Source organism: Cynocephalus volans, chromosome 4 (assembly GCF_027409185.1).
Source record: "Cynocephalus volans isolate mCynVol1 chromosome 4, mCynVol1.pri, whole genome shotgun sequence".
In the NCBI taxonomy this organism is placed as follows: domain Eukaryota; kingdom Metazoa; phylum Chordata; class Mammalia; order Dermoptera; family Cynocephalidae; genus Cynocephalus; species Cynocephalus volans.
Genome location: NC_084463.1, coordinates 4,092,728 through 4,109,259, shown reverse-complemented (window position 1 = coordinate 4,109,259; position 16,532 = coordinate 4,092,728). Strand labels below are relative to the sequence as shown.

The following is a 16,532-nucleotide window of genomic DNA, read 5'->3' as shown; positions in this document are numbered from 1 at the left end:
TCAAATGATGTTAACAGGTGTCACCTCACCAATCCAGGACTTAAAATGGGTTATTATAAATAGGAGTAACACAAATTTTTTTTGGCTCTTGCTCCTACCTATTATGCAAGACAGCATACCCCTAGAATGTTCCTCCTGATTATTTTCAGCAACTTCAGGGGGTGGCCCACATGTGCTCAGGAACAAGTACTGTCAGCTATCACGTAGTGCCTGACATTTTCTTGCTCTTTTGCTCCAGCTCTTCTCTGCTCTGCTGTTGTCTGCTACTGAGGCCTGCAGAGCTTAATATAAACTGCAAGTAAGTATTGGTCTGTATTGCTGCTCCTGTCAGGCTCTAGGATGCTTCAGCTGAAGGACATTACATGGCTGCTTCCATGGATATGCTGAGGTCTGTAAGATGACCCGTGCAGGGAGAACTTCTCTCTCTTTTTCAGTGTCACTCACTGTTGAGGTTCAATGTTAAAGAATAAAGAGTTACGGAGTGGAATTTTTACCCACGGTGTTTCAGTGTGTTACTGCAAAATGCAGGGAGAGGCAGGAAACACTGAGGCTTGTGGCAGGAAGCAGAGTTTATTGATGTGCCTGCACCGGCTCAGCGGACTATCATCACAAAGGCTTAGCCCCAAATGCAGCGGGGCTGTCACTTTTATATTGTTGTATTTCTGGTTTTTACTCAGGGTGGAAAATTACAGCAGGGGAGAGACAAGGTGGAAAATTCCGTTACAGCAGTGTCTGGTGGGTGTGTGTGTGGGGGGGGTTACAGCAGTGTCTGGTAGGGTGGGGATGCAGCTGGGCAAGTATAATAGCAGAACTGGGTGCAGCGTGGCAAGTATGGGTGCCTAATGGCCACAGCTGGGCAGGACACAGCCGGGTGAGTATGGTGCCTCAGTAGTAGAATGGGTAGCATGTAAGGATGGAAGCTGAGAGAATGCACCTTTCAGTTCTCACTGTGACATAATGGAGGCGGACCCAGCTGCTGGGCTCCACAATCATGATTAGATTATTTGGTTTTTTACTGTCAAGTTGTTTGAGTTCCTTGTATATTCTGGATATTAATCCCTTGTCAGATGCAAAATTTGCAAATATTTTCCCCCAGTCTGTAGTTTGTCCTTTCACTCTGTTGACTGATCCCTTTGCTGTGCAGAGATTCTTAGTTTGATATAATCCCATTTTTTTCCTTTCTTTTGTTGCCTGTGCTTTTAAGGTCTTACTCATAAAGTTTTTGCTCAGTCCTGCATCCTGAAGTGTTTCCCCTGTGTTTCCTTCTAGAAGTTTTAAAGTTTGAGGTCTTATATTTAAGTCTTAAACATTTTGAGTTGATTTTGGTATATGGCAAGAGGTACGGGTCTAAATTGTTCTACATATGGCTACCCAGTTTTCCCAACACTGTTTATTAAAGAGGCTGTCCTTTTCCCAATGTATGTTTTTGATACCTTCATTGAAGATCAGTTGGCTGTAAGTACTCGGATTGATTTCTGGGTTCTCTATTCTGTTTTACTGGTCTGCATTTCTGTTTTTATGCCAGTACCATGCTGTTTTGGTTACTACAGCTTTGTAGTATAATTTGAAGTCAGGTAGTGTAATGCCTCTGGCTTTATTATTTTTTTTGCTCAGGATTGCTTTGGCTATTCAGGGTCTTCTGTTGTTCCATATGAATGTTAGGGTTGTTTTTTCTATTTCTGTGAAGAATGTTATTGGTATTCTGAAAGGGATTGCACTGAATCTGTAGATGGCTTTGGGTAGTATGGACATTTTCACAATGTTAATTCTTCCAGTCCATGAACATGGGATATCCTTCCACCATTTTGTATTCCCTTTAATTTCTTTCAGCAGTGATTTGTAGTTGTTATTGTAGAAATCTATTAGCTCCTTGGCTAAATTTATTTTGAAGTATTTTATTTCTTTTGGTAGCTATTATAAATGGGCTTGTTTTCTTGATTTCTTTTTCTAGTAGATATTTCACTGTTAGTGTATAAAAATGTTACTGATTTTCATATGTTGATTTTGTATCCTGCAACTTCCAAGGCATGCCTTTAAATCTTAGCTCCATCACTTACTAACTCTTTGAACTTTGTGAAGATACAGACTCTCTGAGTCTGAATGTTCTTCTCTGTGAAATGAAAATATTGTATCCACCTCACCAGGCTGTTGTAGGGATTAAATAAGGTGATACATGTTTAGTAAGTGCTGGTTGATACTGTTGTGGTTGTTATTATTAATATCATTATTATTATTTTATCCCTAAGTAGACTTTTTGTCACTCTTGAGGCTCAGCTCAAGTCTTCTGGTTGGTTGTGCATGTCTACTTCATCTTCAACACTTTTGTCTACTTTTTGTAGGCAGCTCCTCTGATCTGTCAGCATCTCAGGAGAAAGAGATCTCTCCCACCCTGGGACTCTTATAGTATTTCTTGATGTCCTTGTGATGCTACTTCTCTCATTCTGTTTTATATCCTAATTGTGCACTTTTCCTAACTTTTATCATGCGGGGAAGTGGCCCTGTTCTGTGTCATTATGACTTCCTATGTGCCTAGAACAATGTTTGGATGTAAAAGTGTTCACTCTATACCAATTGAACAACCTCATGAGTAACAGCAAAGGTCATGACTTTGGCCTTCCCAGTTCACTTCCCCGACTCTGTAGGGACAGTTACTGGGCAGTGTCCGAGGGGCACAAGAATGGCAAGAGAGAGAGAGTCAGAGAATTCACACTTGCTTCAATCCCATTTATAGCCACCTCTTATACATATGTTTATTTTCAGAGGATTTTTACACTAAGTGGTACTCAGCCCATTCTCCGTTAGCCACGAATGAACAGAGAAATTTTGTACTTGTCCAACAGAAAGGTGTTCCTTGTGATTTATTTATTTATTTTTAATGATTATGAATGAAGGAGAAAAAAAAAACTAGCATGGTTTAACTCAGCTTACATGGTGATTGTGGCAACAGTGACATGGAGAGAACTCTGAGAGGTAGAATCTCCTTTTTCTCTGGGCTTGGACTCATGAGTTTGGGATAGTGAGAAAGAATTAGTAGAAAGCTGCTGCTTGCTTTCTGAGCAGCTCTAGGACCCGCTGGATGTGAAGACGTGAAGGTGAGAAAGGCACCGTGATGATCACGCTCATTAGTGTGGTGGGTGAAGAGCTTATCGCCTTTCATCAAGGCCTTGGTGAATTCTCCCATCGTCTCAAAAATGTGTAGCATTTAGGTACTGACGTATGTCTTCACTTTTCAGTTCTCAAAGTAAAAAGGTAGATGGAAGTGGGGAATAAATTAAACAAACCAGTTTAGTAAATAATCAGGCATGAGAGCTCATCATTAATTCTCAAAGGGTGTAATATTTTACACCTGAAGATGTATATGGTGATGGTTGTGGGGAAGAAAATATCAATTAGAGCTTCAGTGCCGATGTCGATGTGAATGTTGGTTATTTATTTATTTACTTTTGACGTTTTTGGCCCTTGGTTAAATTCTAGAATGATAGGCTTAGAAATAACATCAAGGATGATTTAGTATGTTCTCATACTGATTGTGCAGAACAGCACCTTGGAAGAAAGCTGGTATGGAATGAATGCTGCTAAGTCATGGGAATTAGGCATGAAAAGTATCAACAGCATTAAATAAGGTTAATTGTATGGAACGAATTTGTGTTGGTACTTTTAAAATCTCGCCATTCTCAGCTTCTTACATGGGAGAAAATAATGTTGATTTTTTTTTTTTTTTCAATGAACCTGCAGATCCTCAGGGTTAAACTCTCCCTTAGGCCTCTGAATAGTTGTCAGGTAATTCTGGGTGGCTTGCATATTTTTCTGGAGAGGGTTAGGCCAAACTAGTGAGTGACAAGCTAAGTTCTGAGTTCAATCCCACTCTCTTGTGAAATCACAGAAGAAATCACTAATATGCAGAAGCTTCTGAAGTATGGGGATTTGACAACATCCTGGGCACAGTAGTCCCTGGTACAGCATTAAATATGCTTGTTAAATTAAATTATGGGAGGCCATTGCTTTGGACTAAGCTCCTGCACTTGGCCCCCAAAAACCAGACTAAAAATCAAAACGGTGTCATCTCTGCTAAGTTCCATGCGATGAAATCTAAACCAAGTTGTGGTCTGACCTTCTGAAAAATCAGGAGAGAGAGAAAATAGCCAATTTCCCAAACAGGCCACTTTAAATCTTCAATAGGCATTATAATGAAGTTCCCTCTGCTTTAATCCTTATACAAAAAGGATAGACTGAAGTAAACTGATCTCAAATATTGTTATTTTTCTATTATTCCATCTCCCTCTCCCCACTTTACAAGGAAAGTAATTTTGAAATGACCAATCCTCTTTTTGTTCTTTGTTTCTGCTTTCTTAAGCCTTTTCTGCCTATAAAACCAACCTCCTCTGCTCAGCTCATTGGGACACTTATTCTGTTCTATGGAATGATTCTAGAATCCTGATAAAGACAATTGAGAACTTTAACTAAATTTGTTGTAATTTTGTCCTTTGACATTTTTAAATGAGACAACCAGAGAGATAAACTGAACTGACTCATCAATTCAGTCAAATAAGCAGTAGGATTTTCCCAGTTACGTTGGAATTGACCAGTTCAACCACATTGACAGTAGTGGCCAGCTGTTTTGGTGATACGATAACATTTCCCCATTGTACTTAACATTTTAAAAATTGTAGAGGTAATTCATGTTCCGACAGGTACAAAATAAATGCTTGCCCATAAAACCACTACCAACACATGGTATAGTATGAGTAATTTGATTCTAAATGAATCAAGAAAGAGAAAGGTTTTTCAAGTATCAGATTCCTTTACCAAAAATATCTTGAGAATTTGAGATTGTGGCTATGCAGCTTCAAACATATGAATAAAAAGTAATGTAAAGCTTTCTTTTCCCCTATAGGTGGTGAGATTAAAGGTAATTTAAAAGTTCTTTGTACTTTTATATATTTTCAAATTTTCTATGATAAATATATAACTTTTTTAATTGGACAAAAAATAATTTTGAGTGGTTAAAAAAGGGACTAGGAAAACATTCCCGGCATTTGAAACAATCTGGCAGAGGCTTGGAGGCAAAAGACAGAAATCTGACTAAAATTCAAGGAGTTTTGCCAGATGGCAACAGATAACTGCCAATGTTCGATTGTACTATAATTATTAGACACTATCTGTCACTTCAGCAAGCTATCTTTTTACAAAGCAAGTGGTGACAGAATGTTGTATTAAGATATATTGTTGGGTTTATGTTGAAATGCAGAAATGGAATAGAAAGTAAGTCTTTCTTTTAGTAATGTCTCTGGGGTATGAGGAATGGTAGGACAGGTTGGACTGTGAACACGACTATATAGAGAATTTTGCTTGTTTATGCCTCCCGGGAATGCATTATTTTTATGAACCCTAACTGGGAATTCACAGGGGAGATTTACTCTATTATCTTAAAAAAAAAAAAAGATTTGCTGAGCAAACACAAAGTGCTTAGCTGATCTGCTTTCAAGGCCAGTGAAACACTTCAGAGGCTCCATTTTCCTGCAAACATCTGATTGTTGATTACAAATTCATCTTAGTTTAATTTTAGTCAGTGTTTACATCTGAAAGTTAGATAACTTTACTTCTTTCAGATATATTCTATAACTCACATTTTTCACTAATTTTGCCCTTTTCTCTTTCCACCTCCAATTTATCCAAATGACTGAATTTTGCTGTTGGAGTTTACTGCTGTTTTACTGAGATATAAGAGGATTCTTCAAATCTTCGTGGAAAGATTCGTATTATCTTTTAGTTCTATTTTCGCACGAACTTTTTGAAGTACCCTTGTACAAGCTGTGGCTTCCTCAGCTGTTTCAGATGAAACTGTAGATTAAAGTGTAAACTTGCAATACACAGCTTAGCTGGGAAGTTCTGTGGAGCAGGTGACTGAGGGGATAGCTTTCACTGCTTGGACTAAAGTCAGTTTTGAAGGAGCTGAAGATGCCTATTAAATTCTGGAGTGTGTGTGTGTGCATTTGTGTGGTATGGACTGTGTGGTGTGTGCATGTGTGGGTGCAAGGCAGAGAACTCTTCACATTTTAAATAGCTAAAGAAATAGGTGGTAAAATAAGTCACATTTTTACACCTTCATATGCTGAGCTGGGAGAGCAGCCACATGCAGCACAGATTTGTTAAAATTAGTCTATCGCTCTTGGTTTATGATGTCTTAAAGACATGCTAAAGATATTCGTAAAGATGTAAAAGATAAATTTAAAATCCACATCAATTGCACTAAAAGTCAACTAGAAACAGGTTTTTAAGTCCCTGCGGTGTTAATACAAATCAGCGGCCAAAGGAACAGTCTTAGTCAACACATTTCTATGTTCCCTTGAGCACAAATAGCCTCGAACCTTAGGAGGTTGTTCCTTCGAGATGTTTCATCAGTGACATCAGAGTGATTGCCACCTCCCCTGGACTACTTTAGGGCCTGCCCAGAGTCCAGGAGTGCAGACAGCCTGGGACGGGAGCAGGAGTTTGAGCTCAAGTTGGAGACAGCTAAGAGAAGCCTACCGCAGCCAGGGTGTGTCCTTGACCCTCTTCAGGTAACAGCCTAGCATATTGTGTGTGTGTGTTTGTGTGTGTGTGTGTGTGTGTGTGTGTGTGTCTGTGCATACACGTTGCAAAAGAGAAAGGCAGAGAGATATTTACATTTCTTAATGAAATACTCAATGCCCATTGTATACAGTATTTCTTAAGATGTAAAGTGAATTGATTCCTGATTTCCTTTTTTTTCCCTCTGCATGGCAAATTTCTCCCTTCCTATTTAAAAACATTTTTTTCATATCATAGAAGAAAGTCTGTCTTCTGTCTTCTCAAAGTCTCCATTCAAAGAAAGCCAGTCAAACTTCCTGTACAATTTATTCAGATTTTTAGCTCATCCATCTGGCAATCACTTTGGATCATATGGCGTGAACTTGACTCCAGAGAAGGTTTACAATGAAGCCAAAACCATCTTTATGGGTTAACAGCAGAAAAAAAGAATTTTGCTGATCTGGATTTCTGCCTAACTTTGGTTCATTCTTCGTAAAGGATATAAGTGTATGTCAAAGTCAAGTCCACATCTTACAGTTGGTACATGTGTTGGTTGAGTTGGATTCATTTGAAAATCCCACCTTAACTCTTTATGTTTTATTCATTTAAAAACACATAAAACAACAGATACTTAAGGTCACCATTAAAGTGCAAGAAATAGTAAGAGGTAAAGCATAGGAAAGGAAGAAGTGCGATGGGTAGCCTGTCCATTCAGAGATGACTAACAAATATGTGAAGAGTGCATAAATATATACAGTTTAAACAATAATTATAAGGCAACGCCAGTATAACTATCACCCAGGTCAAGAAATGGCTCATTGCCAGCACCTCAGAAGTCCATTCCTGATCCTTTCCCCCTTCTGTCTTTCTGCCCCATCTTGTCTTTACCTTTCTTTATAGTTTTACCATTTGTGTCTGCATTTTTAAACAATATGATTAAGTTCCCTGTTTCTGACTTTGCATAAATGGAGTCATAGTCGGTTTCTTTTGTAAATTCTTTTCACCGAACAATTATGTTTGTGAGATCCACCCATCTTGTTGTGAGTAGCTAGAGTTTATATATTTTCTTTGCTCTATAGTATTCAAATAGATGAATAGATCGCAACGCATCATCTGTTCTACTGCTGATGAACATCTGAGTTGTTTCCAGTTTGGGGTTATTGTAAAAATGTTGCTGTGAACATCCTTATATATGTTTCCTGGTGCATATGTGTGTGAGTACCTAAGGTAGAAGTGAAATTGCTATTAGGGAATGAGCATTTTCAACCTTAACAAAAAAATGTCAAATTGTTTTCCAAAGTGTTTGAACTTTTACATTAACTTTGTTTAGCCAGGCTAAATAGTTGTAGTAATAAGCGATCACTTCTGTGGAGTGGCCACAATTCTAGTAACTAGTTCTATTCTGCCAGTCCTAGTTCTACCTCTAACTTGCTATGTGTCATTATACAAACAACTTCTCTCTAAAAGTCAGTTTCTCAGCTGTAATCTTGGGAATGACAAAAATCGCAATAATTTGCCCGAGTTGTTGTGAAGGTAACATGAACAGAGCTGTGGAATGGCTTTCAATAGCATTGTCCTTGTTTTCTTGAGTATGTTCTTGTTGGACACCTATCCATGATTTCGTTTATTTAAGAGCTTAATCTAATAAGCAGAGTTGGTGAAACAGTTATTTTGCTCTCCCTAAATTAGGTTGTTTTGATTGTTATAAACTGGGTATTATATTTTTTCTGTATATCTCTGCATTTCTTGAGAACTTACCCAAATAAATGGGCATTTGGACCAGTTTTTGATTTCATTGTTAAGTTCATGAGGAAGAGCCTGTCTTTGATTCTCATCCCTTTGCCTCCAGGCTGCTTGACTGGACTCAGGACTGTGCTGTTGCCCTCTGCTCTTATGTGCATTCAGACATATTCCTTCTTCTTCCTTTATCTATTTATTTTCTTCTGTTAACTTTCTCCTCCAAATAAATCTTTGTAAAGATTTTCATTAGCAATTTACTATTTCTTTCATGCTGATGGCCAAAAGATGGATAAGTATTAAAAAGGAAATGAAACATAAATCTGTCATCATGGGCCATATTTAAACTAAGATCTAACAACCTACATAATATGAAAAATGATTATTCAGCTGGCACTTATACAATTAATAATTTGGTCCACTGATAGAACAATAAATACAGTAATTACAATTAATAATTCAGTCAGGTTAGATGGTTAAATATACCATTCAGGCCAGAAGCTTGCTAACAACCCTTTCAGAAACAAAACACCCTTTCTGCCAAACTTTTTCACTCATAGTAGATTTTCTCCTAAATATCTAAAATATAGATATATAGTTATCTAAAATTATCTAAAATATTTAAAATATAGAAATCTTTAATTTCATTTAGATTGCATAAGCAAAGTGCCAATTATACTATGTCACTGGTCACTGAAGGTAATGATTTGATTGACTGAGTTGCATATGTTTTTATAGTATGGTTTCCTGCATGTATAATCTGTACACACTGTGAAGATACCATCCCTGCTCTTTGAAGTGTTTACAATCTAGGCACATCCTGGACCTGACTAAAAATAGCTGGCACAAGCCCTTGTTGAAACAGAAGTACCCATAAGGTTAACACTTGCTCTTTGGACTGAGTGTCCGTTGTGTGAGGGACTTTTGGTTGACCCCAGTAGGCTCTGTGCCCAATGCAGGGCTTGTAAGAGGCCATGCAGCTGTTGAAACAATTTCATGCTTTCTCCAGGGTTGGAAGAAGACCTACAGCAGCCTGTAACCTGAAAGATTATGGTGTGACCCTCGTATATGTAATTCAAAGCAAGAACAATACTAAACTGTAACATTTTCTATTTTGGTGACCTTGCTTGCTGATACTCTAAGTTAGCAAAGCAAACACACACAACAAAAACACAGAAATTGAAGAGACAAAAATGTAATATTTTGTATTTTATGAAGAGCATCAACACAATCATCACAGGAAAAAATCAGGACAAAAATGTTGGTCTTTATGACATCAGGGAGAGAAGCCAGGCTCTCTGTATCAGTCAGGGGTCTTCAGAGAAACATAACCAACAGAGTGTGGGTATATATATTTTTAAGGAATTGGCTCATGTGATTGTGAAAGCTGGCAAATCCAAAATCTTCAGGATTGGCTGGCAGGGAAGAGCTGAAGTTCTAGCCCAAAGACATTCTGGAGGCTAGAGTCTGAGATCAAGGTGTCTGCAGCATTGGTTTTTTTGGAGACATCTTTGCTTGGCTCGTAAGTGACCATCTTCTCCCTGTGTTTTCACATGGTCTTCCCTTTGTACAAGTCTGTGTCCTAATCTCTTCTTACAAGGCCGTTAGTCATATTGGATTAGGGCCCAACATAATGACCTCATTTTTAACTTTATTACTTCTTGAAAGACCCTATCTCCAAATACAGTCACATTCTGAGGTACTGGGGGCTGGGTCTTTAACATACGAATTCTTGGGGGGACACAATTCAGCCCACAATACTTTTCTTTTCCACAACACTTCTATTTCCTTTGAGGAACGAACAAGAGTTGTTTCATAGGAATGCTCACTAATCGTTCCGTGTTTTCTTTCTTCCTTTCTGTTAGGAGGTGAGGACAAACAGAAGTCTTCAGTGTGTCCTCAGAAGTCTGCCTGACATTCTCACCAAGCCACTCTGAGAATGGAGCGATCCACCCGGGAGCTGTGTCTCAACTTCACCGTTGTCCTGATTACGGTTATCCTTATATGGCTCCTTGTGAGGTCCTATCAGTCCTGAGAGGCCATGCCACCCTGCTGGGATTGACCGAGATACTCCAGAGCTGCCTGCTGTATGCCCTGAGATTGCACTGCTGTCATTGTCATGGGATGCCATTCTTGGCACCCCAAGGCACCTCTGACCTGCACTCACAATGTCTGACTTGTCCCAGCACTAGGATTGATCTTGTGTTTTTTAAAGAGGCTGCTCTCAAGGGTTGTCAAGGGCTTGCCAGTGAGCATTAGATTTATTCTCCAACTCTCGCTGCAAATGGGTTAGGCAAGACACAAGGTTAAAATTAAACTGGATTCATGATGATGTAGGATGTAACGAGCCCCTGATCTGTCTCATCACATATCCCTTTCAACCCGGGCTGTCTGCAACCAAACCCTAATTCAACCCGTCAGAAGAAATGTTAGAGGAAATCTTTGTCAGCCCCTATAGCTATCATGTGAATAAAGTTAAGTCAACCACAAAAACAAGCTTTAGAATTTATTTTAGCTTCCATGTGGGATACATCATTTGACCCTTGGCTGGGATTGAAGTGACAAATGTTACAGTATTTCTAGCATTTGAGATAAGCCAAGATGCTCCAACTGCTGAGGATTTGAAACCAAATCAACTAAGAGTGTCACATTTCAAATAATTCCATTGGTTCAGTGCTCTTCAAACTTTCCCCCTATACTAGTCCCAAGGGCAGATGGAGAATAAATCTATTCCACTAGAGGTCTGGGACATAGCCTGAAGTGCCTGCTAAAAGAGCAAAATTTCTTTGAAATCTTGTGTTTCATCTGTAGAACTCGCAAGAAATGTATATTCTATCCTATAATACTTCCATGTTTGTTTTAATATAAATATTTAAAATGATTTACACTGAGTAAAACTCGAATATGAGTCATGTTCCTAAGAGGAGCATATTCCAGCTTGGTATTGTCATTATGCAAAGAGAGCTAGTAATTTAAAAAGTTAGAAAAAGAGAAAATAGAAAATACAACTTTACATAGATGTTTATAAAAGAGACATATGAACTAGACATTTCTTACACATGTTGCTAGAATAGCCCGTGTTAGACCGAATGTGTTATTTGTACCAGTTTGAAGTAACCATGGAGAAAGGAAACAGAATGTTGTTAAACCTCATCTTTCACAGTCCCCTTTGTGAAGGCATGAGGAGAATTCAACTTATCAATGAGGCACTGCCTACATAGCATCGTGGTTCTCAACGCTGGCTGCTTTCAAAGTAAGTCAATAGACCCAGTGGTGACTTTCCAAAACGCTGATGCTGGGTCCTCCTTAAACCAATTAAATAAAAGTCTCAGGGGATAGAGCCCAAGCATCTGCATTTTTAAAAACGTCTTCTAGATAATTACATTGTGTGGCCAGAGTTGAGAATCGCTGATATCAACTGTTGCTTCTCAAACTTTGATGTGATTTGGAATCACCCTGAGTTTTGTTTAAATGTAGATTCTAATTCAGTTTTGACTCTGATTCAGTCTGGGGTGGAGCCTGAGATCCTGCATTTTAGACAAGCTGTTAAGTGACGCCAGTGCTGTGGTGCCACAGGCCACTACACTTGAATTAGCTCATTAGAATCACCTGATGACTTTTAGAAATAACACCCAAGTTTGAGCCCCATTCCCAGTAGTTTCTAATTTAATTGGCTTGGGAGTGAATCTCAGTGTTATCCTTTTTTAAAAGGACTCCAAGTGATTCTGATGTGCAGCCAGGATTAAAGACCCTAATATAGTTAAAGAAAAAATTGTTTTGAGAGGTTCCCAACAAAAATTGGGAAATAGCAGTGTCTGGTCCTCGATGTCTTATCATCCCTAATTTCCAAGTTAGATTACACATATGGATGCCCAATTGTTACTGATTTAGTGTGCAGCGCATAGGCTCATAGACATGTGGCCCTTGGTATATGGTTAGCAGTCTTTCCCTCACTTGAAGAAAACCTCAGAGAATCTCCTGGTGATTGTGTCTGTGTGTGAGACGGTGTGTGTGGTGGGGGGAGGAGAATAGACAGAACGAGTGACATGGCGCTTCCTTCAGACACTGGACCATCTGGCATTTCACTGAAGTCTGAGTCCTGGTGCCAGCATTTACAACAGGTGCTACTTATTGGGTCTACTGCGTGTGAAGCCCTGCACTAGCCACTTCCCATACATTATGTCATCTAGCAGATGTGGGCATTGAGGACCAGAAAGCTCACTAACCAGAGGTAAGTGGTGAATCCAGGTTGACAAAAGTGTTATCCTGTTCTCTGTCGAGGACTGCATACAAATCATGCCTTTTTATAGGTCTCCAAACCATTTGATTATGTTTTAAATTTTACCCTCACATTCTTTAGCGTTATGAAATATCAGCCTAATTAGATAAAAGCAACAATTGTAATTCTCTATGTGGTTTCTCTTTGACTCTCAATCTTCATGTCCTTTCCTTAACTTCCTGTGACTGGATCTACTGATAGGATCTATTTTCAGACCACATCATGGGCCACCTTTGCTTTGCAGGGGTAGGACATCCAATGACAGCCTCACTTGTGGGGCTGGGAATTATGTCTGTGTCTTCCACATTCAGGAGTTCTAGTTATTATGGCTTAATCCCAGTCTGACTCAAATTTCCTTTTGTGTATAACCTTCCCTGGGACCTCAAGTACCCTGAATCATCACAGTACTCTCTGCTGCCCTCAGTGTTGGCCCCACCCATTCAAATGCTTCACAGTTACCCCGAAGAAGATACTAGTGTTCCTCTAGAACCAGAGCACTAAATCCTAGTTGTTCACTACAGTTCCAGGTCATGGGCTTGATCTTACCCTAGCTTCTTTCTCTTTAGTTTGTTCATTCATTCATTCAACAAGTACTCATTGTGAAACCGCTATATGTTGGGCATTATATACTGTGGATGAAGTGGCAAATGAAACAGACAAGGCCCATCCTCATGGAGCATATGATTTAGGGGAGGAGACAAGATATATAAATAGCCGGTTGTAAGGGCATGGTAAGTTCTTGTTGGCGAGAGAAGGATAAATTGTTGGAGGAGATTCCAGGCAGAAGAAACAGCATGAATAAAGATCCAAAGGTCAAAGAGCATGACAAATTCAGGAAATTGAAAGTATCTGCATAGCTGCAGCACAAAGTGCCTCTCCAGCAGCTGGAAGTAGTTATGCTACATAAGGGTGGATCTCAAAATGCTGACCACATCTCTCTGACTTCCAAGTTGGACCACTTCTGGAATCTCTCATCAGCATGCCTCACACACTGGAACTTCTTGCCACCAACAATTGTTTGAACCGTGTCTGTGCTTATGCAGAGCTTAAATATTGGGCATTGGGCCACCTGGCCACCTTTATCCACAGCAATCAGACCAGTTCTCCCCACTTACCATCTTATCCTATTGAGCTGTTATCTGTTGGGTGGTGCTCTCCTCTTCTTGCCATAAGTTCTGGGATGCCAAGATCCTGGCATGTCTTGTGGTTGAGCTGCCCACATTACAATGCCAACCAACTGTTTGAATTGAAGAAAACCTATAACCTACCTCCGCAGGTGGGGTGTCTGTTACTGCCTTGAAATCTCACTACGCAGAATCCTGTCCTGAATGCCTAGAGTACCCCAGGAAGTTATTGACAATATAAACTAAATTGATTTTATTTCCTTTTCCTCTGAATATGTTATCTATCATTCTCCTAGATACATTTTATCATTTTCTCATTTTTAGAATGTCTAAAAATTCTTTTGGGGGCCGGCCCCGTGACTCACTCAGGAGAGTGTGGTGCTGGTAGCGCCGAGGCCGCGGGTTCGGATCCTATATAGGGATGGCTGGTGCGCTCACTGGCTGAGCGTGGTGCCCACAACATCGTGCCAAGGCTTGCGATCCCCTTACTGGTCAAAAAAAAAAAAAAAAAAGAATTCTTTTGGCACAGAAGACCCTTCTTAGCTGATCCATGTGTACCCGTAGCTTCTCTTCTGTTTACCTGTCCCATATGCCCCACCTCCACTCTCATTTCCAACCATTTCTTACTATTTGTAGTTTTCAAGTATGCCATGCTCTATTTTGCTGTGGTAACCTTGCACAGCTATTCCCTTTGCCTGAACTTCCCTCTTTTTCTTTTCCTGGCTAACTCCTGCTCATTTGTCAAGATTTCCATTAAGTGTTATTACCTCTTAGAAGTTAAAAACACATTGAGATACCACCTCACCCCAGTTAGACTGGCAATAATCAAAAAGATGGTGAATAACAAATGCTGGTGAGGCTGTGGAGAGAAGGGAACACTTCTGCACTGTTGGTGGGACTGTAAGTTAGTACAACCGCTATGGAAAACAGTATGGAGGTTTCTCAAACAACTACAGATAGATCTTCCATATGATCCAGCAATCCCTCTGCTGGGTGTGTACCCAGAGGAATGGAAACCATCATGTCAAAGAGGTACCTGCACTCTTATGTTCATCACAGCTCTGTTCACAATAGCCAAGATATGGAACCAACCTAAATGTCCATTGATTGATGATTGGATAAGGAAACTGTGGTATATATACATCATGGAATACTACTCTGCCATAAAGAAGAATGAAATACTCCCATTTGCAACAACATGAATGAACCTGGAGAAACTTTGTTGAGTGAAATAAGCAAAGCACAGAGGGATAAATACTGCATGTGTTCACTCATATGTGGGAGCTAAGAGTGAAAGGAAGGAAGGAAAGAAATACCACAGCAGTGCCGTGGTCTTATAGAGGGAGGGAACATTCCCAGGGCTACAAAGGGTGAGAGGGGAGAGGGGAAAGGGGAGGGAGGTTGGGGGATAATTGGGGGAAACACAGGGTACAAATGTCATTTTAAAAAATTAAGTAAATAAAAGATCTAAAAAAAAAAAAAGGAAGTTATCCCCAGATTATTCCCTTCTCTGGGCCTCATGCTGAAATGCTCACGGCACTGATCACATTGTATTGGTTTATTTGCAAGTGTGTTTCTTTTCTATGGGGACTCTCTTCAATGCTTAATTTTAGTTCTTAGCTGGTCCATCACCATCATTAGATAAGTACCTGTTGAACACATCAGTGACTGCTTGGCTAGACATTACCTTTGGAATGGACATGTATCCATTTCTATGGCTAGGTGTATGATCTGTGTTTACCACAGTGTAAGAAAAAGGAGGCAGTAGAAAAATAGTTTAGAACTAGAAAAATTTTTAGGACTATGAAAACATTCTAGTTCTAAAAGTTCTATTACATTAATGAGCAAACTTCTTTTTAAACTTTAGGCAGTTGAAATAGCTCTTCCAAAAGCAGTTTGCTTCTTTATGAAATATTCATGATGCGTGCTTCTTTTGATCTATCTCTATCACCACCCTGAACAATTTGACAATGTTTATGAATTACTCATCAAAGCCCAATGTACTGAGCATATTTTTGAGTTCATCTACAAACAGGGTGATACTGGAGAAATTTCCATTTTTCAAGCTTCATAAAGTTAGGGTCATAAACTTCATGTATAAACAGCATACTTAAACATTTTTTACACCAACTATGTGTTAGAAACTTTCACATTTTCTATTTTATTTAATTCTCTTTTATATTGTGAAGTATTTATCTTTATTCATACCTTAAAAGTGAGAGACTGAGGCTCAGAAAAGGCAAGTGACCAGCCCTAAAACACAGAGCTGAGAGGCAAATACAGCTCTCTCCAACCTGGAAATCAGGCAGACGGAGCTCTTCCCAATTGCCATGACTGTGCCTCTGTACAATCACGTAAGTGATTCTAGGGCACAAGGCACGTTCCCTTACTCTGGACTGAAAGTGCCAAAGGTAATGTGTATGTCAGAGGCCTCCAGGTAAATACCTTAATCACTCTACAGCACAATCATATGGGTGTGCAACTTACACAGTTCTCTGTTTCTTAGGACGTTGAAACAAGCCCTGGAATCATTGTTTCTTTGTCAGTCAACTGCGCAGTAGATAATAAGTGAGGAGAATATTGATGGCTGATTAGCTGCTTTTAATGTGTCAGTGTTATCTGTGGGAATTAAGCGGAAATGACAGCTCCATCTACAGAATTAGAGGTTGTACATACTCGCAGGAATTTGTCGCATGGTAATTTTCTTTTCCCACTCATTAGATCATTTTAAAATAAAGCATTGGAAAAAGTAGGGCCTTTGCATTCAGACTGTATTTTGCTTACTAATATGTAACCCCATACAAGTTACTGAACTTTTGTGAGCCTTAATTTCCTTAGCTATA

At 39.4% G+C, this 16,532-nt stretch overlaps 1 protein-coding gene across 2 annotated transcripts; it reads left to right on the top strand.

Annotated features, from left to right (window-relative positions):
• The first annotated feature begins 207 nt into the window (after window positions 1–207).
• On the top strand, window positions 208–10,782 carry SLN (sarcolipin). 2 transcript variants are annotated; one of them, XM_063093954.1, is made up of 2 exons: window positions 208–298; window positions 10,152–10,782. In XM_063093954.1, exon 2 carries the CDS (start codon window positions 10,226–10,228, stop codon window positions 10,319–10,321), a length of 96 nt encoding a protein of 31 aa, XP_062950024.1. In that variant the 5' UTR covers window positions 208–298; window positions 10,152–10,225; the 3' UTR covers window positions 10,322–10,782. The 2 variants fall into 2 exon arrangements, with proteins under 2 accessions (XP_062950024.1, XP_062950023.1); XM_063093953.1 differs by lacking the exon at window positions 208–298 and adding an exon at window positions 6,451–6,560.
• Window positions 10,783–16,532: the final 5,750 nt, after the last annotated feature.

What these genes read in the sequence shown, in the direction of transcription:
- SLN (XM_063093954.1), top strand. Translation starts at nt 10,226, where the DNA reads ATGGAGCGATCCACCCGGGAGCTGTGTCTCAACTTCACCGTTGTCCTG.